We start from the raw sequence: 24,594 nt of genomic DNA, 5'->3' as shown, positions 1-24,594 counted from the left end.
TTAAACTAGCATTTTTTGTTATGCTTTACATCTTTGTTCCCCTTAAATTTAAAATATAATCTCCAAATCATAATTTATTTCTCTTTTAAGGATTTATTTTAAAATGAATTCAGTATTTTTCGATTGGAGTGAGCTAAACTTTTTAAGAACATTAATAGCTTTCGTTAACCAAGTATTAACCAAATTGTTTTGGCAACAGTGCAAGGAATCCAGATATTCTTTACTCGACAATTTGGAAAGAGCATTTACGAGTGAATCCAGAATCTGAAGTATACTATTTCATGCGATTAATTATTTGCAACAATAAAGATTCTCACAGACATCACCCCTTCAAGACGACATTCCACAAATTCTTAAGGACAACAAATACATGGAAAATCTACAATTTTAACTTTGACGAGGCTGCCAACAACCAACAAAATGCAAAATATGCATCTTTCCTATAAAGAAAGAAACCAAAACTACTATTCAATGATTGGGAAGACAATGGCCGAGCTATGTGCTTCTGCTAAAATGGCTCAAACTAATGTACATCACTTCACAAGTGTACAAACAAAAGAATTGGAACTGGCAAGAGTTTCTGACTTCATTTTGCTAATCATTCTTCTTTGGTTCGTCCAGAACAAATTCAGCATACAAATCCTTCAGACCAATCACAACAGTGGTTATCAATGGCCCCATTATTGCTCCCTGTCAAACAATATGTTCAAATAATTCAGACAAAAATCAAAACATGAAACATAGTCATCAGACAAAATTTCATCCGCACAAAAGATTAAATGAATATAACAAGCTACCTCCACTGGAGATGGGAACAGTGTCATTCCACCAATAATGCTGAGCCCAGTAAGATATTCACTGTAACCTGGTATATCCTCCTGAATTTCAGATGCACCATAGTCCATGAGCGCAATATGAATCATGGACAAGCTAATAGCCAGTATGTATCTGCTCTCTAGCACCAGTTGCACAGTGGCTGGAATTGTTGCAAACCATGGTGGAAAGATTGGAACCAGAGGGCTGATAAATGCCAAAACAGTTGAAACGTACAGGAAATGAATATCATACAATCTGAACAAAAGCCATGTAAGACAACCTTGGAAGAATGCAATCTCAGCAGTTGCTAACAGAACTCCAGATATAGCATTGTCAAGAACATCAACACACCTTGTTCTTGCTGCTTTTGGAATTGGAACCATGCACATTACTTGTTCAGTTACACCTCCAGATTCTGATGTAATTAGATAATACAAAACCCAGAAGAACACCATTGACTGAGACACAAAGTTAAAAACTTCTGCAGCTCCAGAGATTATGGAGTTTCCGATGGAGAACATGAGCTTAGCACCACCACCTAAAACAGATGCACTACTAGTTAATACACGCTGTGACACATCCATCCCTCGAACTGCAAACCCTTTTGCCTTCTCAACAAGATCCTCCCTGGTGATTATCAATTCCCTGAAAATTGCATCTAATTCTGTATAAATCTCCCCCCACTCCTGCTTAGTGATTTTCATTCTCAAATTCATAAGCTTCTCAGTGTAGGGCGATGGCCTCATCGCTGCAGTTGATTGCTCAGAAGAATTTGCTGGGGTACTGATGACAAAATGCTTGATCCCAGTTACAAGCTCTGTCAAATTATACTGCATAGCCAAAGTATCTATTTGCTCAGAAACTGTTTCATAGACTGTGGTGGTGTATTTATCTACCATTCCAGGAACATCATTCTCTTCCATCCACTTCTTAATGCCAAGTCTTTCTGCATAATTATTCTCTTCTACATGTGATTTTAATGAAATGACTACATCTTTTCCTTCAACACCGATCTTATATGAGAAAAAGATCAGTCCAGCCAAAAACCCCACAATCATACCCACAATTAATCCAATTGCCACCATGGTTTTCAATCTTTTTAATATCCCTCTGGTGAAAAATCCACTAATTGCAGTTCGCTTGATGCTGTTGCTTTTGAAAGAAGCTACAGCAGAAAATGTAGAGCCAGCAGTTTTAGTACTAGAGATGAACCCTAAACCAAGAATCAACAATGAACCCATACCACCAATTCTCTCATAGGCTATCACAAACACCCCAAATGACACTAACCATCTCACTAATTTTGAAAACCCACTTCTTCTTGTTCTTCTAGGACCCTCTCTTTTTGGCCTTTTAAGAAAAACCCTTAAAAAAACATCCTTAATATCAGCAATAGTACCTACAAAAGCCTTAAAAATGGCAACTGGAACTGCAAGAACAGTCTCAGTAAGGCCTAGTTTCAAAGGCTCACTCCAGAAATCAACGAGGGTCTCTTGTATTCCTCTCAAAGGAATTGAACACAAAATAGCCCATTGAATAGGCCTCAAATACTCTTGCAAAAGCTTGCACACAAAATAAAGAACGAAGATTGTTAAAGCAAGGCCAGCATGAGCCATGGCTATGTAAATGGAAAGGCGCACCTGAGGATCACCTGAGAAGGTGGTTTTATGATCTGGGTTATTGAGGTTTGCCTCCGACGGTGGCGCGTTGGATGAGTTGGTTGGCGGCTTTTGAGGATTGGTTGTGGTAGGCTTCCGGAATGAACCGGATCTGAACATGTCCTGCCATGGGACGGTTGAGGATTCTGGCTTTGAATTCGGGTCCGAGTAAGGGACTAACTCCATTACTACACACAAAAAGAAATCTTGGACTGATAGGGGCTCTGAAGACAAAGAAAGAATGGATTTTTACTCCACCCTAAGCATGAGAAAAACAGAGGAAAAAACAGAGACGGAGTCAGGGAAACAGGGGAGAGGCCAGCCAACGGAAGAGAGACAGATGGATTGAGATGTGAAAAAGGTTGACAAGAATCAGTGGTTATGAGCTCTCTGGATTTTGTTCTGCATTCAATGGTGGAGAGACAGGAACTGCAGATGAAGTTTTGGTGTCAGTGACTTTTTTGACCATGTTTTGTGTTTGGATACAGGATGATGAGGATGCAAGAGGGAAGGAAAGTGGCTTTTTTTCCTTCACAAATTTTTTATTAAGTGGGGACATGGAAGCGAAACTTCCTGCAAATATAAAATGACCAAAATCACATCACCTCTCAATTTCGTCCATGGCAAGTTATTATGTTTCTTAATCATATTAACAAAGTTAAGAATTTTATCAATAAATTTTAATTTTCATAAAAATTTTGGCACTTGAATTTTAGATTTAGCAAGAAAGTGAAGGGTAGTGGGACTAATGAAAGAAAATTCTAATGGTAAAGCAGGATTCCACATGTGGATATCTTCTTTTGTCGTCAGGGATTATGACAAGTTGTCGTCATAATTTTCGTTTTTGTATTTGCTTTCCCACGGCAAGCCAGGCCATTCCAGGGCAGTAGATTCTCTCCCTTTGAAACATATTTCCTATATATTGGAGTCTTGTTTTCTTTTTTTTTCCAACACCTTTTTTACTAAATTTAGAATATGTTTAACTTTAGATTTTGGGATTAAGATAAAGAGATTAGTGGGAATTCAGATTCTCTTTGGTGATATGATGACAATCAAAAAACATGTTCATAAATTTATTATTTTTTTGGAATCAAGGATTTATAAAAAAAAAAATCAACTTAATTAATTCTGAAATCAAAATATGCTGAGTAATTTGATTTTAATCGGATCTGTATTTTTGTTGATAAAAATAACCCTAATACCAATAAATTAATGCTAATTACTAACAAAAATTGCTAAATTTGTGATGATTGTTTTTTGAACAGATGGATTTGGGATCATGAAAATGACTTGTTTACTTCTGTGCAACCCACATTTATTGCAAAAGGTGTGTATATATATATGTATATTCTTTACTCAAAGATGGCAGACATTAATCCTCCTGCGAAGGCAAAAGTAGGCAGTTATCCTGAATCCTAAAGCCATGGCTAGTAGCACCCAGACTTCTTGCAACCCACCTTTCAAGTTCACCGTGTCGAACGACGGCGAACTCTGCAGAGGCCGACACCCTCCTTTGCTTCCACATTCATATAACTCATCTCCATCATATTGCACTTTCAACAGAAGCCTGAACCCGTAGTACATGAAAGATAAGTACTTCAACCACTGCATAAATTTTGGTATGTGCTGCACCAGCAAAATAGCTTTCAGTTAGTCCTCCGGGTAGTTTCTGAAATTTAAACAAGAAAGAATCAGTGAGAATACCTGGACATAGTAACCTCCAGTGAGAAGAAACAGCATTAGAATCAAAGATGCAAACATCCCAGCTCTCTTGATGCTCAAACTTGCAGCTCCAAACAGCTCTCCTGCCCCCTTTTGTCACACACAGAAATTCCTTTTAGTTCTATCTAAGACAAGAAGAACTCTGCTGGTTAGTTTCTTTTCAACTTACTTGGCTTGTAATTGCTATCAATAGTATGGTGAACAGTGTCAAGAAGAAGCAAGGGATAGTCCTCTTAAAGCCAGCCATGAAGTACACTATGATCATGAAGAAGCTTGGATAGAACACATGAGCCATCATGTCACACAGAGTGCTGCATACATAGTATACACTTAATCTGTACATGTCTGCTTTCCTTTCTTTTACTAAATAGATCTTCTCGAATGGAAACACGTATACTGCTCCGAAGATCGATGAGGATGTCCAGAAAATGCAGATGTAGAACATTAGACCAACCTGAAATTCGAATATGATAAGGTCAGAAATATTGTGGTTTGTCATAAAATGAAGTCAGTTGATCAGGAAGATGAAAGTTTTACTTGATCTCTGAGTTGTGCCTCAGTTCCAGTTTCGGATTTCCACCAAAGAAGGCCTAATAAGACTGCAACACCAAGAGCTTGAACTAGTCTTAACTTGTCGAAATAATCTCTACGCCTTTCTCTGAATGTTCTTTTCAACAGTATCATAAATTGTGAACTCCAGCTCAATGTCCAATCTTTCTTGACTTGAATTGCCATTTGGAGATGCTTGGGTGCCTTTGCACGCCGATGATTATCTTCCTTTTCTTTTGGCTCAATCTGAGTTTTGTATTTGAGTTGCAGGTACTAATATAATGACATAGAAGGAAATGTTAATTGGAGAGAAAGACATATGAGGATGTTCAGAGAGACCAAAGAGAAATTGGAGTATTCTTACTTTGATTACTGCCTTATCAGAATCAGGAGTCCCAGGAACTGCTGATAGATCCTGAGGAAGACTTATGTCATTTACTTGTCCTGTTGCTAAATCAAGCAAAAACTCCGCAGGATTCATGGCAATATCAGGAATGAATCTCAAAGAAGAAAAATATTCCATAGAATCTCTAGCCTTCCCATAGTACACAGGGTAGCCTTCTGCTATCAGCAGAAGCTTGTCAAACATGTGGAACGTTCTGCTCGAAGGCTGATGGATCGTCGTGATTATTGTTCTTCCTGCCTGTATATACAATCATCAGGAGGAGTTTTCACTAGCTAGTTCGGAACGTATAAAGAACTTTGTTACAGCGTATGAAAATGGTTTTACAATGATACCTTGGCTAATCCTTGAAGGACCTGAAGGAGTCTATTTGCTGAAGTGGAATCAAGGCCTGAGGTTGGTTCATCAAGCAGCAACAATGAAGGATCTACTAGAATTTCATGGCCAATGCTGGTTCTTTTTCTTTCACCTCCTGATATTCCCTTAATGAATCCTCCTCCAATTCTCGTGTGGCGACATCTATTGGATGCAGAAGAAAGTAAACACAGTTTATTATAAAAGCATAAGATAGCTGTTCTTCATGACCAATTCAGTACAAACCTTTCAAGGCCTAGCTCCTTTACAATGATCTCCACTCTGGCATATTTCTGCTGTCGACTCATGTTGCCGGGAAGTCTTAAAAATGCAGCAAAAACTAGAGTCTCCTCCACTGTAAGTTGTGGGAATAGCACGTCATCCTGTGTGACAAATCCAATCCTGTTGCACAAATTGTTCTTGAAATTGAAGTACAATACAATTACAAATAGTCCTAAAGTTTGAGAGAAAAAATAGTCTTTAAAGTTGATTAACCTTCTTTTAAGGGCTGCATTATAAGGAATATCATTGTAAGTGATACTTCCTTTAACATTATCTGTCAGTCTTGCTCCTATTATCTTCAGCAAGGTTGTTTTACCACTACCAGAAGGACCCATCAGAGCAAGAATTTCACCAGGGCCAATGCTTCCCGTTATACCCTTCAAGATTTTCTTGTAATTATCTTGCTCCAAGTTCAGCTGTGAGGCTACCTTTGAAACCACTGCCTTCACAGGATTGGCAGAGGAAGCTGCGCTGTTCCTCACTCTATACACCACATCTTCAAACTGCAACATAAATCATAGCTCTTACAACAAAAGCAGCACAGACAATGAGAAACTGAAAAAGAAGCGAAAAGATTAAGCATTACCTTGAGAAAAATGGGAAGAGGGTGATCTTTATGCATATTCAAGCCATCAGCTTCTATGTCAATTTCTGAGTATCTATTTCTGAGGTAGGCTTGAGACATAAACTCTATGTTGTGACCAAATCCATTGCTTCCTGCAATTTGCATAGACCCCATTGTTGGAAGAGAAAGTGACATGTCTTCAATTTCATCCTCTTTTCTAATTTCCATGTTCCTAGACAGAAACTAACTCAAAACTAGCTGTAGATATAGTTTGAAATTAATGGGTGGTGAACAAAAAAGCTGCAAATGCAAGTGAATTAACTGTAACAGACCAAATGCCTGCCTATTTATTGATGATGGGTTCAGGTTGGTAGAGCACATGCTTTCCATGGCTGAAAGTGGGAGAAAATGAAGAATTTGTCTTAGCCATTAAATTTTTTTTTAGCATCAAAAGAACATTATAGCTTAAAGTTCTGAGACCATTGCAGGAACCTCAAGAGACCAACAATAATTGAAAGACTGGCAGGTTAACATTAGATAGATGCAGGAAATGAATTATTAAGTTAATTTAATTTGGAATTAAGCCAAAGCATCATACAATATCTTCTCATAGCTTAAATAGTTGCCATCTTTTTAAGAATATATAGTTTTTATATTTTTTCTGAAATATATATATATATAAATCTGTTAATATTAACAAAACAGGATCCGAGTCTTATAGGCCAGACATAATAAAGATTGATTTAAAAAATTTTCATCTAAAAAAAAATTGAAATATTACATGATTTGGTAAGAATTAATTTAAATATTTTTCTTGCAAAAATAAATCACTTTCGAATATTGCATTAACACTCATATGATATGAGTTGGAAGTTATTGCGTATTGTGGAAGAATATATCGCACTACTAGGATTTATTGCGTTTTTTATAAAGAAACAAGAGAATTGCGTCAATTGTGAAGACTCTAAAACTTGCAATATTTCGGAAACCATGATTAGAAGTCCAGCACTCCAGCTATGATGCTTCTGTAATTCTAGTGGAAATGAAATTGGAAATATTAAGGCAGAGGAAAAAGAAAGAATTTGTGCACAAGGTGTTTGTAGAGATGTCAAGTTGCTGACTATTTCCTACTTTAATAGGCTCAAGTTGTTCATTATCAAATCAAGTTGACCAGTTGGCTCAAACTTCTCTTCCAAAGTCCAATGGTCAATTTGATCAGTTTCTACATACATTTGTGGCCATCATCTCATTAACTTTTTTACTTTGAGCAGCTTACCAAGCAACTACTTTCCAGAAAGCTTAACATTGTGGAATTGGAGTCAAACTGGTAGGATATAGCTGCTCTGTTCTGGTGCTTTGGCAATTGGCCCTTGGGTGAGACTCTGAGCTCTACCAAGGAGCAAGCATTTGTTGGTTTCCAAATGACTAACACGAACAGTAATGTATTGATGCAGGGCAACATCTGCAACCTCTCATGTAGTTTTAGGACAACTTATTTCCGATTGCAGTGACAACAAATACTTCTAGAATGATGATCAATTGAAGAAACTCCAACTTCTCAAATAATGTCATAGCAATAGAGAGAAATAAGTGAACAAGTGTTGTATTCACTGCAATTAGATACAAGTTCTATAAAACTAAGGTTAATCCAGATGGTTTGCTCTAATAAATACTCCAATTGAATAAATTAAGCATAGGATGAAGTGTTTAATGGTTTGCTCTAATAAATACACAGTTGAATAAATTAAGCATAGGATAAAGTATACAATGCAAATTTCATGACATTGTTCAGAGTTTTTCAAATCAAGATGATGTCACAACATTCTGTTTAGAGGCCCCTGCATAAGTCTATTGTCCATTAGGGTCATGAATCACAAATAATGGCTTTTCTCTATTTGTTAAAATTCAAATGAGCACAAGGAAAGCCAACAAGCAACAATGTTTCAACAACAAATGATCTGAAAAATGGCCATGCAGTTAAATCCATTATCATCACCCAATAAATAACACATAAAAATGTATGATATTCATATTCTAATAAAGAATGCTTTTTTGCAGCTTACAACAAGGTTTCTTATAAAAATGAATTATATTCATATCCTTTATAATGAAACATCTTTGCCGCTTAAAGAAAATTCAAGCCAAGTTACAATCACAAATTCCCACTCAGCATAACAGATCCCAGTGTGGAGCTAACTACAGTCTCAAAATAACATGAATAAAAAGATCAAAACCTCTCTGCCAGTCTAGCAGAAACTTGTCTAAGCTTTGAGTATACCTTTCCAGCAGGGGACCCTAGAATAAGGCTGCAGAGAGAATCCCTTGCGATTTTAATGTTTTGAAAAGATCCTAATATGTGGATCTTGGTGTCAGCAATCACAACCCTTGTTTTTGTGGCATTCTCAATAGCAAACTTTGTTTTGCCACCTTTACCTGATAATCTTCCAATGGCTCGAGATAAATGCTCACCCCTAAGAGTTTTAACATCTTTGATTTCAAAAGATTCCACATATAGTTCATCCAATCGGAGAAGAGCAATAGCATCTATAACATCAAAACCCAACATGAAAGCATGAACAAAATCTGCACACTTCTGCAGGTTGCTGATATCAGGTGTATCTGGTCTAGTTTTTAATTCAACCTTTCTAGCTTTGAGGTTCATACGGATATCAATCTTCATCTGCTCATATATTGGAGTGTATATTTCCATCCATGCTTTCTTGAGTGGCGAATACCTATGTGGTGGAACAGAAACCTTTCTGAACTGAACTCGACCATCAGACATCTCATGAGCCTTCAAAGGCTCAAACTTTGGCTTAGATGGCAAAGACCCAGATTGTGTCCCTGATCCATTTGGAATTGCTTCTACTTCCATTGAAGCAGGGGCTTCACCAGACTGCATCTTGATTACACCACCAAGATCTGCCATGACGAAAAGTTCCTATTTATGATATATTCATAAGATAAAACCATGGAAAAAGCTCCAATAACATAGTCCAATACGGAAAAAAAATCCAACGAACAGAAATAGAACTGATAAAACAGAGGAAACATGATATTAAATATAAATTGAAGTCCAAATTATTCTTTGTTTGAATAAAAAAAAATCAGAACAGATATAAATTAGCACTTCTACTCACAGCACAAACTTCCTTCAATACAACTTCTGAAAAAACACAAAATTTCTTAGAAACAAATAAGAACCTTATCTTCAATTAACATGTATCTTCATAAATAAGCTAAAATAAGAACAGCCCAAGAGACCAATGATTATTTACCACATCTAGCCCTTACAATAACTGAAAAAAAAAACTAATAATAATATTGTCTGATTAATAGAACAGGCCGTATCTCCAAGAAGGAATCCTACCGAATTGATCTGCTTAAGCTAAAAACCACCCCAACATTCGTACATATACACATAGTACAGGCAGAAACAAACGCAAACAAAAAATGAGCAGAGAAGAAGAGCATACCAGGAGAGGGCGGTGTTCAGCAGCCGAGTAGCGTGAGCAAATTTTAGAAAGCGAGGTTTTATTAGGTTTTAAGAGCAGAACAAACCCTTAAGAGCTGTTAATGGGCTGGGCTCCATGCATAGGTTTGAAGGCCAGGCTTTCTTGTCTGAAGAATTTTCCCCACATTTTGTTTGATTTTAATCTGTATTATTTGTAAAGTTAACTTTTAATTTTAATACTATTAATAATATATTACTATTTATATTTATATACAAAGAATAGACATTAATTTTCAAGAATTTACCATAAAATTTTATAAATTTATATTAAGTGGCTACTTATTTTTAAAATATAATTTTTTTTAAATATAATTTTAAAAATATAATTGATGTAACTATACCATGTATAATTATAAAGTATTTAATATTTGTATTTTTTAGAATAATGAATAATAATTTCGTTGAATATTTTAATCCCTGTAATCTATTAGGGTGAGCAGTATTCGGTTCAAACTGAAAAAATTGATCAAATCGAATCGATTTGAAAATTTGATTCGATTTTTTATATATTTCGATTTGGTTTGATTTTTAATTTTAAAAATTTTAGTTATTTCGGTTCGGTTCGGTTTTGATAAAAAAAAAACCGAAAAAACAGAACCGAACTGATTAGTAATAATAATAGATTTTTTCAATAAAATAGAGAAATTAAATCATATTAAGATTAAAATATTTTAATTAAATTTTAAAATATTAAAATAAAGTGTAGAAAATAAAAAAATTATTAAAAATCGAAACCGATCAAATCGAACCGAATCAGACCGGTTCAGTTCGATTCAATTTCTGATCAAATCGATTCGATTCGATTTTCATAAACACTAAAATTTCAAATTTCAGTTTATTCAATTCAATTCAATTTTAAACCGAATCGATCGAATGCTCACCCCTAGCCTTGATCGCTCTCATCAGTTAAGGTCCGTTCTCCTACATGGAGTTGCATGTTCGGGTCAAGTTAGATCCGGGTATTTAAGATTTCTAATACACTTATATATATATTTTTTAAAAAAATCGTAATTATAGGTAAACTTGTAGCTCACAAAAAAATATGTCTAATATAAATACGTGGCAGAAGATGAAGTCGGTGGACACGGCTGTCTTTTTATGGAAGCATGAATGGCAAACTTGAAATTTTAATATTCACGCAATCTCTTCTATTTACCACTAGCATTGCCTTTCAAACCCTAATCCTCCTTCTTTCTTCTTCGAAATCCAACGCCAAGCTCTATATCTCTACATATTTTTTTCCGATCACCGTAAATTAAGCTATATGGGTTCTAAATCCAAGAGCGATAATCCCCACACTGGAGATGGTGCTAGCCCAGGGTTCGTCTCTCTTTCCCTTCCTCTAGTTATGGTTTTCATATAGATTTCGTTGTTTTCTTTTTGGTTTATTGAACAGCGTTGGGATTTAAAGGAAAATTAGTCGAAAATTTAGGACGATTTTGTTCTAATTGTTTGTTTCGATCTGTGAAACGTAGGAAGATTTTCATAGGAGGATTGGCTAAGGATACCACGTATGGTAAGTTGTATTTAAATTATTTGTTTTATATGATTCTGGAGAGATTGAGCATCAAGGGTTTATTTTCGGTTTGTGTTTTCTGATTTTTGGTTGGCTTTATTCATGTTTTGTTTATGAATGCTTTGATTGATTTAATTTCAGCTACCTTTAACAAGCATTTTGGAAAGTATGGGGAGATAACGGATTCGGTGATCATGAAAGATCGGTACACAGGTCAGCCTAGGGGTTTTGGTTTTATCACCTATGCTGATCCTTCCGTTGTCGATAAGGTGATTGAAGATACCCATATCATCAATGGGAAACAGGTAAAATCATTTTTCTCCATACAATATATTGTGTATGATGATTTTTTTTAATTTTTTATTTGGGGCTGTTTGAGATCCTTTGACCCTTCAGTTTATATTATGAGTTTCTTTAAGGTTGTTGGAAACACGAGGTTGTGCTATAGTTTTGCTACAGCTTTAAATGGGCATCAAATTAACTTAGTCTCATTCCATATTCCATGAGTTCCTACATGTTCTTAAATTTTGCTGTAACAATCAACTGTACTGTTGCGCCTAACAAGTGACGATGTAACAGGTTGAGATAAAGAGGACCATTCCTAAGGGTTCTGGGCAGTCAAAGGACTTTAAAACTAAGAAGATATTTGTGGGTGGTATCCCATCATCAGTTACAGAAGGTGAGAAATCCTAACTTCTGGTTATTTGTTGTGAAGGAGAAAATATTTAGTTCTTTTGTGGTGTTGATTTATTAACTTTACAGATGAGTTCAAGAATTTCTTTTCGAAATATGGGAAAGTGGTGGAGCACCAGATTATACGTGATCATGAAACCAATCGCTCTCGAGGCTTTGGATTTATTATTTTTGACAATGAAGAAACTGTGGACCAAATGTTATCCAAGGGAAATATGATTGATATGGCTGGTACTCAGGTGAGCTTAGTTAGATGGCCTCAAACAACTAATAATGTAAAGAGATCTTGGTTTGTGGTTCTGCTTGTATCATTGCTTTGTTCTTCTATAATGCAACCATACCCATTTCTTTTCCCCTCAATTGATAGATTCTATAAGGTACTTTTAGTTTCATTTCTTAACTATTTCTGTTTAGCAGTGGAGATCGTGACAGGTGTAGATTTCAGGAAAGGGCTCATGATAGTTTACCTGCTCCAGAATCTAGGTTAACTAAGTTGCTTTGTTGTAGGTGGAGATCAAGAAAGCTGAACCAAAGAAAGCCTCAAACCCACCACCTGCTCCTGCATATGGTAGCAACTCTAGGAGTCGTTCTTACAATGACGGCTTTGGTGGATTGGGAGGTTCATATGGGGGCTTTGATGGAGGGTTTGGGCCTGGTCCCTATAGGAATCCAGGGGGGTTGGGGGGTAGACTTGGTGGTGGTGGTGGATATGGGTATAGTAGTGGTGGTGGGGACTTTGGTGGTGGCTATGGCAGTTTTGGCGGGAGTAGCTTAGGAGGTTACCGAGGTGAATCTTCCCTTGGTTATTCAGGTCGATTTGGACCTTATGGTGGCGGATTTGGTGGGACTTATGGTGGTAGTGGTTTAGGTGGTTATGGTCGGGGAGGTGAGGGATATGGAAGTTATGGAGGTTCAGGTTACAGTGGGGGTTATGAATCTGGTCCAGGTGCTAGTTATGGAGGAGCAGGTGGCCTGTATGGAAGGGGAGGCTATAGTGGCAGTAGTCGATACCATCCTTATGCAAGATAGAATGAAGGTATTCCAATGCAGTTGCTTAAGCTTTGCCTAGAAGTTCAAAACAGGGTCATCTAGTTTAAGGCCTTGGTGAAACAGATAGGCACTTTCCCACATGTACTAGAAGTCTCGTATCTCTGCTATTGAGGAAGCTTTTAAGGATCGGAGTATCTACTTTATTAGATAATTTATTCTATGTATGTTCTAGACAGAATTCTTAGTTTTTCTTCAGCTTAGTTCTTGATGTGTCTGTTTTTCTTGTTCTAGTTACTTCTAATTTAGTCTATGTTGTAGACATAGTATCTTGGTTTGAAGCTTGATGCTATTTATTTAGTTTGATCTAGATAGACACTTTGTTATTTACACCTGTTTGTTTTTATATATACAGTGTAGCATATGGGTGTTTTGTGTTGATATTTATTCTTAGCTGGATTCAGCTAGATTTGATTATATTGATCAGGCAAGCATTTAAGATGTACCATTCTCTTACAGCTAAGAACTTGCTATAGTTTTATTTAAATGCCTAAGAAAAAGAAAGGACCAACTGTAGATTACTGTAATACAAGGCATTTATAGTGTGTGTAGTAAGTAGAGCTTGAGACCATCTAGGGTAAGCTTTGCAAGCATAAAAAATATACCAGTCAGGACAGGTGAAAATGAGTGCTAGTGGTTTGACCGTGGATGGGATTTTACATTGTTTTAGTTTCCAGGGCAATTAGTGAGGAAGGCCATTATCTTTTGGATGCTTATAGTGTCTTGCAATCGACCCTGGTCAAGTAAGGTATGGGTTTGTGTTTTCTTAAGTAACAGTTCTTGTACCGCCAAATGTAATTGTGCCCATCGGTGTTCAAGGATGTTTCACAATAAGTATCTATCGCCCTTGGTTATTTTGTCAGTGAAGCGTGCTCATATGTTTTTTGGGAAGAGTCGAGATCGTCCAGTTGCTTATGCTTAGCAGCAGTTGTTGCTGGTGATTATTTCTAGTCTCTTTTGATTGTACCAGAATGCTTTGATTCTATCAGTCAATGGCATGGCAAGTGTTATCCCAATTCTGTGGCCCAAACCTCCCCAATCAAAGGAGGGCAAATTACACGTTAGGCCCTTTGTAGTTTACTTAAACTTCCTGTATTTTTAAAAGTTAGCTACATTACATAGTCTGTCATTTTTTTAAAACAAAAAAAAACATCAAACTTATATCTATGGTGAAAAATACAGTTTAAGCCGCTATTAACCAACAGTTGAGGTTAATGCAAAAGGAAAATAAGCTTGTCTTTGTGGGTTGGAATTAATATTATATTATATATTTTATAATAGTAGGTGGTGTTTTTTATTAAAATTAATAGATAAAAATAGTAATTTAATATATCATATAATTATTAAAGTTGACATGACTAAGATGTTACGCAGTATGTAAAGTATTTTTCATAAAATTAAAGGACAGTGTCAAAAGAATTATGCTATGCTGTGGTAAATTATAGTAGATGATTTTATTCTTTTTAAATTGGATTAATTTAGTATTATTATGTCATGAAAATGGAATAGTAAAAACGTCGCGTTTGGATTAAAAATTATAGCACAATTTATTGCATTCGTATCCCAAACTCCAACTACTGATAGCCACCACAGCGAGATTCTCGTTAGGATGATCAGTGGGACACCGCAATGTTTCATCGTTGGTATTTTTTAATGGGAACTTTAATAACAACGTTAAATAATTGTGAATAACGAATTAACAAACTTTTCATTGTCACCGCCATTTTAAATGTAAGAAGAAGCAGTTGTCAACTCGGTTTACTATCACAATTACGACTGGTATATATACATGTATAAATATAAGATTTAAAAATTTAAAAATAATAATCAAACGTGCCAAATACATTATCAAATAAACAACTAAAATGTATACTTTACAAAAATTACACATTTGCCAAAAACTATGCAAAAATCAGAGTTTTGCAATTGGTCGACGTAGTTTTCTTACATATAATTATTCGAAAAAATCAAAATTTAAGTGTACAAAGAAAAATGAATTGAATCAATTCAACGATTTAAGGCTCCCTTTGTTCTATTAGAAAACATTTTTCCCATTTAACAATAGTTATTTGACATGATTTTTAAAACATATTTTCCAAATAATTAATATAGTTAAATAATAAATTTCATATTGTATTTCTTAACATATTTTCTAGCTGTAGTCTATATTCAAAACTAATAATTTTATTTTTTAATACAAATTAAATATTATGAAGCTAATATAGAAATTGTCATCTAAGAAAATTGAAAATAAATCTATGTTTATATAATAGAGAGAGTAACTATAATTAATTACGTTTTATTTTATTATTATTTTAAAACATCAAGTTGAGATTTAAAAAAAACTTGTAAATAAACTTATAATAATATTGATAACCTCCAGATCTTTCCTAGCTCAGGAATAAGGTTGGATCCAAAAAAAAGTCACAGGTCCGAAGCCCATCAGATCATATGCTCGAAAGACGGTTCGACTTTACGAGCCTGAGCCAGCTACCCAGGGATGTTAAATGTGAATATTTATGAGAAATAGTGTATTAATGTGATTTATTGGTTTATTTTTTTTTCATGAGAAAAAGTGGAAAGGAAAAGTGGAAGTTCCAAAGGGAAAGAAAATGAAGAGTAGAGAAGTAAAGCTTGTAGAATATTTTGGAAATTCTAAGGTTTGTGCTCAACCCCATTTGAATCAATTCAAGAATTTGTTAATTAGGTTTTATTTGAAATTTTACTATCCTAGTAGAAGTAGCCCAAGTGAATAATAGATTAATTATATTTGGATAATAAAAGTTTGAGAAATAATAGATTTAATAGATAGAAAATTCTAAAATTTATATGGAATTTAACTAAAATTTAATTTATGGATATAATGAAATGACTCTATGTTCTTTGATAGAAAAATAATGTGGGTGGATATAGTGACAATAAAAAAAAAAAAAAAAAGAGAAATGAAAGTGATAAGACAAGTGAGATATAGTGTAAATATGATGTTTAAAATAGAAGATAAAAAAATAGAAAGTTAAAGAAAAAGAAAAATGAAATAAGGTATATTGTGATAGAAAAAAAAATAGGAAAAAAAAAATTATATTAGAAAAAAATAATAATAATAAAAAGAATAATAGTTAATTAATTAAGGATTAAATTATGAATTTGTAATTTATGTAGTTGAAGTAAATGAATAGATTTACATGATATGACAATGTTTAAAGGCAGAGTTGTAATATGATAAATTATTATAGTTTAAAAAAATTAAAAGTTACACTATATTGAAATTTTTGGCTCATGTTTAAATGTATAAATTATTTAAAGTCTGGCCCTATTAAGTTTGGTGGGAATTGTGAGTTAGTTTAAGGGTGTGGCATGCCATATACAGATCTTGCAGTACTGCACTATAGTTACACGGATTTTTGGGATACAATGAGGTATCCTACAGTCATAGACTCGGCTTTTGAGCCATACAGTTATTTGGCACTTTGTGCCCTACAGTTACAGTTTCCTTATCTGACTTAACAGTCCCATTTAAATTTATAGGGGCCAACAGAAAAATAATAAATAAATAAAAGTATTAAGAGAAAATAAAACCTTTTACATGATGAAGAAAAAAAAAAAGATTGTGAAATGAAAATATATATATATGTAAAATAATAATATGATTTAGCTTATGTCAAATGATTTGTTATATAGTTATTTGTTGTTTGTTTGTTTGAATTACTGTTATTACATGAATTTTGATTTAAATTTTTATTTATATAAAAAAAAGTTGAGCACTACTAAGCAATTTGCTTAGCGCGTAGGAATTTATTTTTCCTCGCGCAGGTTGTAGATTCAAAGAGCAGTAGATCAAGATCTGCATCAACCCAGCCAGAGTTACATCATCATCTATATTGGGGTATATTTTGTAAATTTTTATATGAACTTGATTTTGGAAATATGACATGTACATAAGGTTTTAGAGATAAAGTTGAATATGGGTTGAAACAGATATAGTTAAATATTTTAATTTTAGTGTAAATGTGGATGATTAGTATAAGTTTCTGTGTTGAGATTAATGAAATGTTATGAAGCGTTTGATCGAAATTGAAACTGTTTTGATGTTGAAAGAAGTTTGGGGGTTAAGGTAATTAAGTCCATATTTTAGGGGAAACTCTGCCGGATTTTCAGGAAAAAAAAAAAAAAAAAGTCATGATGTTCATGATACAAAGTAAAGGAAAGATAAGAGAATTGTTACAAATGTAATGTCTTCGACTCGATTAATTAAATAATCGGGTAGGGGGTGTTACATAGGGCAATCCGGATCAGATACGAGCACAAGCTCAATAGGGGAGTAAGTCCAATTACTCACCAACCCTATTCGTATGCTTGCCAGGGTGAATTAAATGGCCGCCTGCGTGGAGAAGGGCCTGACACGTCCGTATGTACGGGCCTAAAGGACACAGACAGATAGCACTATAGATGTGGGGGTTGGAAAAAAGGCAAGCTCTCTTCTCTTCTCTCTTCTTCTTCTTCTGGAGGGCCTCCATATTTTCTCTGAAACTCGGGCCTATCCATGAAATATTATATCATAAACCTGACTTGGGCGTCGGAGGGTCTCCACCGGGGACATCCCCGGTAGACCCCTGACCATTTTTTCCTATCACTTCGTCAAATAGAATATTGAGGGACCCATTTGATAGACTCATATAATGGACTAAGAAGAAAACCAGATCTATTATGGAGAAAAAGATTTATCAAATATCAATAACCGTAATATGTTGATTTGAAAATTGGAACGCAACATATTATATAAATTTTTAATAAAATATTGAAATAAAAAAAAATTCCACCTTTTCATTTGATAATATCATATTTATAGTAATTATAAAAATGTTATTTCTCCTGTTAAATGCTTTCCATAGTTTCATAAATCTTCTCTTGTCTTTTTTACTTGTGTTGAACTTCATTACTTGATAGGAAGTTTTGCAATTATATAAGAATTTTGTTTTAATCATAAATATTTCCCAACACATAACCATGGGAGAATACAAATGAAGCCAATTTCACAGTTTTTTTGTATTCCAAATGTTTCTAATTGCATGAAAGGAAATATCAAGCACATCACTTAAAAGCAGGGCAACCATCCGCAACAATCCCAGGAGCAGTGGGGCAATGTGCCAATGGACAATGATCAGTGGCATCCTGACCCCACCAAGAAGGACCATAAATATCCTTGGATTGAAGAGTGAAGAAGAGGAATATCCCCATGAAAGCTACACCAGCATCTAGACCAGCAGATAGGATGTAATTATGCCTAGCCCACCAAGCTTTGTACCATCTATAAACATAGAAGTTGAAAATGATTCCAGCAATTCCCCAGCTCAAATAGTGCACAGCTCTTGCTGGTGGCATACTTGCTGTGGCTGACAAGAAAATTGGCATGTGGATCAGCTTGATCCATTTTTTCTCTGGAAATTTTCGTGACAGAAACCATATTGGAACAGGGGCAACTAGACCAACTAAGAAGAACCAGCTCATGCTTTCATAGAGACCTAACCTCCCAAACATTCTCAGAGGGCCTATGACTCCCCATATGATTGAAGCATTGTAAAAAACATCGTCACCAGGACATGTCCATGGGCTTCCATCTGGTAAGAGTTCTGGGATACATATGTTTTCGACAGTTGACAGGAGATACCATGCTGTTGCAAAGTAAACAGTCGAAGCAACTATTGTTCCAACAAACTGTACATGCAAATTCACAAGATAAATCAGATCAATTCATAATCTCTGCAATGAGAAACGATTGAAGTAACCAGTGTTGTAATTTACCTGAACAAGAAACATGGATTTGGGTGGGATTTTCATGTAGTGGCCTAGTTTGAAGTCTTGCAGAAAATAAAGGGCTTGAGCCATGCTAATATAGCCATATGTCTTGAATGCCACATTAGCAAGAGGCTTCCCTGGGTAGATGTATCCGATAATGAACTCTGTTATAACGTTTAATCCCATTTGCTGTGTATCAAGATAAACTTATTAGAAATCCCATTTACTTGGTAATGGAAAAAGCTTACAGGAGAATTACAGTACCATGTTTGTTGTGGCCTGAACGACGCCAATGGGCAGAGTGAAAACGAGGGCAATGCAACAAGCAAGGAGAAGTCCCCACCATGGAAGTTGTAACTGTTTGTTAAAACCCTCTACTGCAAGAAAGGATAAAGCCACAGATGCAATCAAGATTGCAACAAACCACCACTGGGGAACTGATTCATAGTTCGTTTTCATTAGTCTGGTATGAACATCAGTATATTTATCTTTCATTGAACTTGAAGTCTTCTTCCACAGTGCCCAAATATTCCTACATTAATTCATTGTTCATATCAAGAAAATCATTAGCCACAAAGACTATTTCCCCAGACAGTGAACATGTACAAAGAGTAAAAAACAGAAGGAAACAAACTTACTTTCCTTCGAAGAGCGCAACATGTGAAATAGTAGCCATCAGAGCTGCAAAACTAAGTCCATACACAAAGGCAAACAGAACACTGAGATGTAGCCTGCTGTAATCGTTATAGGCATCTAAATTAATGTCGAAATTTTTCTGGTCGAGAATTCGGCTTATGTTGTAAGTCTGACCATTGCTGTCAAAAGTGTGGGAAGAATAGATGGGGAACTTCTTAGCATCATAAGCATTAGTCCAATAAGCAATTGGCACTATAATATACATAACCAAGAAATAGCCGCCCAGAGTGTTTGCAATTGCAAAGAAAGGCACAGCAAGAGGTGACCCCAAGAACCCAGCAACAGTGGACCAATCCAGGCCAAAAGAGCCAATACCAAGACCATTTTGCCCTGAACCGATCTGTTGAGCAGTGACCGAGCTTTTCCATATCCAACAGACGAAAGAGATAGCACTCAAGGAAGGGAAAAGGTAGCCTGGAAGGACATAGTAAGCAAAGCTTGATACAAAAACAGTGAGAAAGAATTGCAGTCTAGTGAGTCCTCTCTTTTCTCTCTTGTCTTTTTCATGCAATGCCCTGCATTTCCCGTATATATATATATATATAAGCTGTCAGGTAAAGAATTCACCTTCTGCGTCTTTCCAAGCAGATTTGTTCAATACGAGGAGACAGAAAGGTACCTGAACAGAGAGACTTGGACGAGGTTTGAGGGCCACCACATGTACGGTGAATCCACAAGAAATTTCCTGAAAATCCCAGCCCATCCATACCCAAGCAACTGAAGAATGGACACACAAGAATTCTGTTAAGCTGCCCGGTGGAACTATGCTCGCTAAAGCTTATTGAATGATGGAAATTTACCTGAGTCGTTTGTACAAGTAACATAGCTGCAACAGGATGTAGAGGCCTCCTATAGAAGGCCTTGACAGCAGTAATGATGTTTACAGCATAAACACCTCCAGATCCAGTGCTTGCAAAAATGGTTATCAAAACATGTTCTTTCAAATTGAAAGGCCCTGGATTCAATGAAAATGACCATTTCGTCAATGGAATTTTGATTTGCTTCTTGGGAAATACTCTGGCCATTAAATTTCCAAGTGGGAGAGTGACAATTTGCGCTGAAACTGAACCAACACTCAGTTGATTTGTACGGTAACCAAAGAATTGGTTCACAAAAGCAAGAAGCACACATGATGATATCCCAAGAAGCCATGTTCGAAAAGTTAACACAGGTTGTGAAGGATCATCAGTGATGGGAACCGTCAGCCTTACTTGCTCTATAGGATTGTCATTCACGTCATCTCCTGTACACAACAACAAGAAAAAAGAAAAAGAAAAAGAAAATGAAAATATTGGGATTTTTCATTCTGAAATCTCACAGTACAAACACAAAGATTTTACCTATATCATCAACACTGGAATCATTCTTTTCAGGAAGTCTGGACGGAGGCAGTGCATCGTCGACGGAGCCTGTCATCTTTTTTTCTATCGTTTTTCCGATCACTCCAATCAGACAAAGCTTCTACAACCTGAACGTTACCTATATACTCTTCAATCTTCAAGTATATGCAGACCAGACCAGCAAGTTGACAAACAAATTTCGTAATCTTTCTTTGTATGGCTAAGCTACTATATTTAGATAACAAAGAACACGGCTTTGCTGGCCAATACGTGAGAAAATTTATTGCTGTAGAAATTTAGAGTGAATCTTGCATGAATTATAGTGTAAATGCATTCTTCTCAGACACACGCGTCAGGATTCAAGAGGAAAATTGATTCTTTGAATTTATTTCTACCTCATCAGATTCCTGCAAAGTTGGTAAGTATTTATTGCTTTTTGCCTTGTTTGGCTCCTTCTCTTGTGGGGGTGTCTATATTGCCATCTTTAGTTTTTCTTGTTATTTTTTTTGTCCTGAGTTTTAATTATTTTTTTTCTTTGATTAAGATTTGGAAATTCAAAGGTGAATGCCAGCTAATTAATTTTGTTTATATAAATAAATAAATATTCTTTTAATGGTTTGCAATTTTGTTTGTAATGGGAAGGAAACGTTGATTACAAGGAAAATTGGAATTGAAAAATTTTCTGTAAGAATTAGGCATAACGATAAATTAAAGGCTCAATTAAAAAAAAAATACCGAAATTACACACAAGAATCCGAAAAGTTTGAATAATATAAACGTTAACGAAAGTTATTTCGTAATTTAAATTAAATTATTTCATTTTTAAAGATTGATTAAAAAATTAAAATAGATTTTTGTCCCAATTTATGGATTAGGAAACAATGAAGATGAAGAGCCAGGCAGCCAGCTAGTAATTTGCTGGGGCGACCTTCTCCATTCATTACATTATAGAAAATCACAATCAACAACCGAACTTCTTGGTTGTGTAATTCCTAATAAGGGAATAACAAGGTTGTCCCAAACATTGTAAAAATTAATAATAATAATCAAAAAATAAAAAAAGGAAATAGAAAGCTGTCGTGAGCAAAAATTCTGAGAGAAAATTCTTGATTTCATGATTTTAAATGGGGTAATTTGTATAAACACAAATACCTTTCAAATTTTTACAATTCTACTTTAATTTTTATTTATTTACCAAAAATAATTTATATAAAAATATCTTTCAGATAAAATATTTTATGTGTCTTTCATGTTAAATGAAATTAAATATAATGGTATTAATAAAATTCTTACCAGAATTTTAATAAATTTTTATAAAATTATATAAAAATTTTATTTATTTTAAAATGATTTTTTTTTGAAAAAATAAAAAAATTAAATTACAAAATTTAAATAAAAAAATTCTTAATAATAAATTAATTGAATTGAATTTTTGTAAAAAAAAATATTTTCTTTAAAAATATATTAAATTTTTAAGTATTGTGAATATTAAAAAATATATAAAATATTTTTTTTTTGAAAAAATTACTAAATTCTAAACATTTTAAACCTTATTAATTCTACCTACAGTGGAGAAAATTGCTATCTTATTAAAGGATATGCTACATAATCATGGCAATTAATCATAGTCTAACTCTTAATTTAAATTTTTATCTCTTATTTTATGGACCATTCATTTGGAATTATTTATTTTAAAATTTTAATTTATTTAAATATAAAATTTTTTTAAATTAAACAAATTAAATTCTTTAATTTCAAATAATAAAATTATTAAAAAAAATAAAGTATCACGAAATTTAAGAATTTAGTTTAGAGTTTTATAGAGGTTGATATAGTGGGACAAAATTAAAAAAATTAAAATTTAATTAGTAATTTTCATAATGTAAATAAAATTAAAAAAAGTACATATGTTATTAGTTATCATAAGATTTGATTTGAAGTTTTGAACTCTATAGATTCTGTATTCAAAATAATATTTCTTTAGATTTTTTTATTTAATATTTCAGATTTCTAAGTTGGATGCAAGAGAAATAGCCTGTTAGCCTAGGTTAATATAATATAATATAATCTATTAAATTTTTCTGGATATATATTAATAAAAAATATTTTTTTTTAAAAAAAAATTAAAATAACACACAATTCAATTAAGTCCATTAAAAAAATATACAAGAAAGGAAGGAAATATCATGCTTTCCGTATTAAGCACATAATTAGGATACCATCAAAGAAAATCATCATTAAAAAAACAAATCTGAAAAACTTCATTATAATTTTTAAGTATTTACAGATTTAACCTGATAATGAGTATATATAAGTAAATTTAAGAGGTTCTACTCTCTCAATTTTTAATTTTTATTTTAAAAAAAATATATATTTTTTAAAATAATTTTAATATTATTAAATTAATAAATAATAAATTAACAACACAAAACTATAATACTAAATTTTAGAGAAAGATTTTGAAAGAAGAAATAACATTTCATATTCTAACAAACTAATCAGTCAATAAGTCATGGGAGAGATTGAAATTGAGAGAATTCAGATATTATGAGCAGACGAGAAAAAGCTAAATTCAGTGGCTGATGAGAGCAAAGAGAAATTGCTTGCAAATTAAAACAGTAAAGAAATAGGAAGAAGGAGAAGGAGAAGGAGAAGGAGAAGGAGAAGGAGAAGATACTGCAATGGAAAGAGCCCCCACGCCACCTGCAGCTTGTTGGCTTGCATGTTGTACAAAGCCCTACTCCTTTCACTTTCCTTTTTTGATGTTCTCAACCTTATCGTTCAATTCATCATATATAGTTCAACCATTAACAAAACGCCAGATTTTAGTTTCTTGTCTTTTATAGAATTTTTGAAATTTGTACCCCTTTATTTATTTTTTATACTGTATAAATCAGCATAATTCTTTTTTAGTGATGGTGATATTTTTTCCTTTTATATCCAATTATAATTTATTTTTTATTTTTTATTTTTTAAATTTATGTGTACATATATAATTTCAATTGATATTTAAATTTTAGTAAAAATTTTAATTATGTATTTGAAAATTTCTAGAACATATGAAAAATGGAAATGGAGAACCCATGCCAATTAAGAAATGCTTGGCTGGCTTTTTTTATTATTATTTTTTTAAAGCTACAAAATTTAACCCAATTTCGGGAAGTTAAAGGTTTAAACCGGTGTCCACCGCCCCAACAACTACGTCACCGTTGCCGCCTCTTGATGGCCACCGACATAGTTGGTAGAAAAACGCCAAAACTCTGAAAAAGGAGTAACCAAACTAAAGAGCGAAACGGTGATAAGATAAAAGAAGCTGAACTGTTTTGCAATAAGAAAAAAAATGGTTTGGGAGATTTAGTCGAGTAATGAAGAAATATGGATATCAGCAGAATAATTTCGATCACAGCCTGTTTTTAAAGAGATAGGAAGAAAAATCACGTGTTTGATTATATACGTGGACGACATAATTATAACAGGAGATGATGTAGACGAAATCAAACGGCTGAAGGACAATTTATTCCAGAAATTTGAGATAAGAGATCTGAGGGTTAAAATACTTCCTTGCAATTGAAGTTCTCAAGTCAGATCATAGAATCCTGATATCACAGAGAAAATACATCCTTCATCTGTTAGCCGAAACATGAAT

At 34.1% G+C, this 24,594-nt stretch overlaps 5 protein-coding genes across 8 annotated transcripts; 1 reads left to right on the top strand and 4 right to left on the bottom strand.

Moving 5' to 3' along the window:
- Positions 1 to 265: 265 nt before the first annotated feature.
- Positions 266 to 2,986, bottom strand: LOC110611448. Its single transcript, XM_021751807.2, has 2 exons — positions 798 to 2,986; positions 266 to 690 (listed from the first exon to the last, which is right to left on the bottom strand). Exons 1-2 carry the CDS (start codon positions 2,658 to 2,660, stop codon positions 595 to 597), a joined length of 1,959 nt encoding a protein of 652 aa, XP_021607499.1. The 5' UTR covers positions 2,661 to 2,986; the 3' UTR covers positions 266 to 594.
- Positions 2,987 to 3,140: 154 nt separating this feature from the next.
- On the bottom strand, positions 3,141 to 8,203 carry LOC110611191 (ABC transporter G family member 26). Of its 2 annotated transcripts, XM_043954978.1 has the most exons (9): positions 6,371 to 8,203; positions 5,998 to 6,287; positions 5,749 to 5,904; positions 5,484 to 5,667; positions 5,110 to 5,388; positions 4,734 to 5,018; positions 4,366 to 4,650; positions 4,179 to 4,286; positions 3,141 to 4,100 (listed from the first exon to the last, which is right to left on the bottom strand). In XM_043954978.1, the coding sequence occupies exons 1-9, from the start codon at positions 6,575 to 6,577 to the stop codon at positions 3,831 to 3,833; spliced, it is 2,064 nt and encodes a 687-aa protein (XP_043810913.1). In that variant the 5' UTR covers positions 6,578 to 8,203; the 3' UTR covers positions 3,141 to 3,830. The 2 variants fall into 2 exon arrangements, with proteins under 2 accessions (XP_043810913.1, XP_021607047.1); XM_021751355.2 differs by having other exon boundaries at positions 5,749 to 6,287.
- Positions 8,204 to 8,353: 150 nt separating this feature from the next.
- Positions 8,354 to 9,940, bottom strand: LOC110610422 (RNA-binding protein pno1). 2 transcript variants are annotated; one of them, XM_021750336.2, is made up of 2 exons: positions 9,826 to 9,940; positions 8,354 to 9,271 (listed from the first exon to the last, which is right to left on the bottom strand). In XM_021750336.2, exon 2 carries the CDS (start codon positions 9,249 to 9,251, stop codon positions 8,577 to 8,579), a length of 675 nt encoding a protein of 224 aa, XP_021606028.1. In that variant the 5' UTR covers positions 9,252 to 9,271; positions 9,826 to 9,940; the 3' UTR covers positions 8,354 to 8,576. The 2 variants fall into 2 exon arrangements, with proteins under 2 accessions (XP_021606028.1, XP_021606027.1); XM_021750335.2 differs by having other exon boundaries at positions 8,354 to 9,290; positions 9,826 to 9,892.
- A 967-nt stretch (positions 9,941 to 10,907) lies between these two features.
- Positions 10,908 to 13,500, top strand: LOC110612039 (heterogeneous nuclear ribonucleoprotein A3). Its single transcript, XM_021752678.2, has 6 exons — positions 10,908 to 11,183; positions 11,339 to 11,379; positions 11,521 to 11,684; positions 11,959 to 12,058; positions 12,142 to 12,311; positions 12,580 to 13,500. Exons 1-6 carry the CDS (start codon positions 11,128 to 11,130, stop codon positions 13,099 to 13,101), a joined length of 1,053 nt encoding a protein of 350 aa, XP_021608370.1. The 5' UTR covers positions 10,908 to 11,127; the 3' UTR covers positions 13,102 to 13,500.
- A 4,558-nt stretch (positions 13,501 to 18,058) lies between these two features.
- Positions 18,059 to 23,731, bottom strand: LOC110610614 (oligopeptide transporter 1). Of its 2 annotated transcripts, XM_021750615.2 has the most exons (8): positions 23,626 to 23,731; positions 20,949 to 21,076; positions 20,409 to 20,851; positions 20,228 to 20,325; positions 19,551 to 20,123; positions 19,177 to 19,444; positions 18,919 to 19,101; positions 18,059 to 18,831 (listed from the first exon to the last, which is right to left on the bottom strand). In XM_021750615.2, exons 2-8 carry the CDS (start codon positions 21,022 to 21,024, stop codon positions 18,208 to 18,210), a joined length of 2,265 nt encoding a protein of 754 aa, XP_021606307.1. In that variant the 5' UTR covers positions 21,025 to 21,076; positions 23,626 to 23,731; the 3' UTR covers positions 18,059 to 18,207. The 2 variants fall into 2 exon arrangements, with proteins under 2 accessions (XP_021606307.1, XP_021606306.1); XM_021750614.2 differs by lacking the exon at positions 23,626 to 23,731 and having other exon boundaries at positions 20,949 to 21,546.
- Between the last annotated feature and the right edge of the window lie 863 nt (positions 23,732 to 24,594).

Source organism: Manihot esculenta, chromosome 3 (genome assembly GCF_001659605.2).
Source record: "Manihot esculenta cultivar AM560-2 chromosome 3, M.esculenta_v8, whole genome shotgun sequence".
Classification (NCBI taxonomy): Eukaryota; Viridiplantae; Streptophyta; class Magnoliopsida; order Malpighiales; family Euphorbiaceae; genus Manihot; species Manihot esculenta.
This window is presented reverse-complemented; position numbering and strand designations above follow the sequence as displayed.

Coding starts and splice junctions, on each gene's coding strand:
- LOC110611191 (XM_021751355.2), bottom strand. CDS start 6,577: ATGGAAATTAGAAAAGAGGATGAAATTGAAGACATGTCACTTTCTCTT. Junction 4,287..4,365: donor TGATAGCAATTACAAGCCAA/GTAAGTTGAAAA, acceptor GTGTGACAAAAG/GGGGCAGGAGAGCTGTTTGG. Junction 4,101..4,178: donor CTGGAGGTTACTATGTCCAG/GTATTCTCACTG, acceptor TTGCTGGTGCAG/CACATACCAAAATTTATGCA.
- LOC110610422 (XM_021750335.2), bottom strand. CDS start 9,278: ATGGCAGATCTTGGTGGTGTAATCAAGATGCAGTCTGGTGAAGCCCCT.
- LOC110611448 (XM_021751807.2), bottom strand. CDS start 2,660: ATGGAGTTAGTCCCTTACTCGGACCCGAATTCAAAGCCAGAATCCTCA. Junction 691..797: donor TGTTCCCATCTCCAGTGGAG/GTAGCTTGTTAT, acceptor ATTGTTTGACAG/GGAGCAATAATGGGGCCATT.
- LOC110612039 (XM_021752678.2), top strand. CDS start 11,128: ATGGGTTCTAAATCCAAGAGCGATAATCCCCACACTGGAGATGGTGCT. Junction 11,380..11,520: donor GGCTAAGGATACCACGTATG/GTAAGTTGTATT, acceptor ATTTAATTTCAG/CTACCTTTAACAAGCATTTT. Junction 12,312..12,579: donor TTGATATGGCTGGTACTCAG/GTGAGCTTAGTT, acceptor GCTTTGTTGTAG/GTGGAGATCAAGAAAGCTGA.
- LOC110610614 (XM_021750615.2), bottom strand. CDS start 21,024: ATGACAGGCTCCGTCGACGATGCACTGCCTCCGTCCAGACTTCCTGAA. Junction 19,102..19,176: donor TTCAGGCCACAACAAACATG/GTACTGTAATTC, acceptor CTTGATACACAG/CAAATGGGATTAAACGTTAT. Junction 18,832..18,918: donor AATCCATGTTTCTTGTTCAG/GTAAATTACAAC, acceptor TTGCATGTACAG/TTTGTTGGAACAATAGTTGC.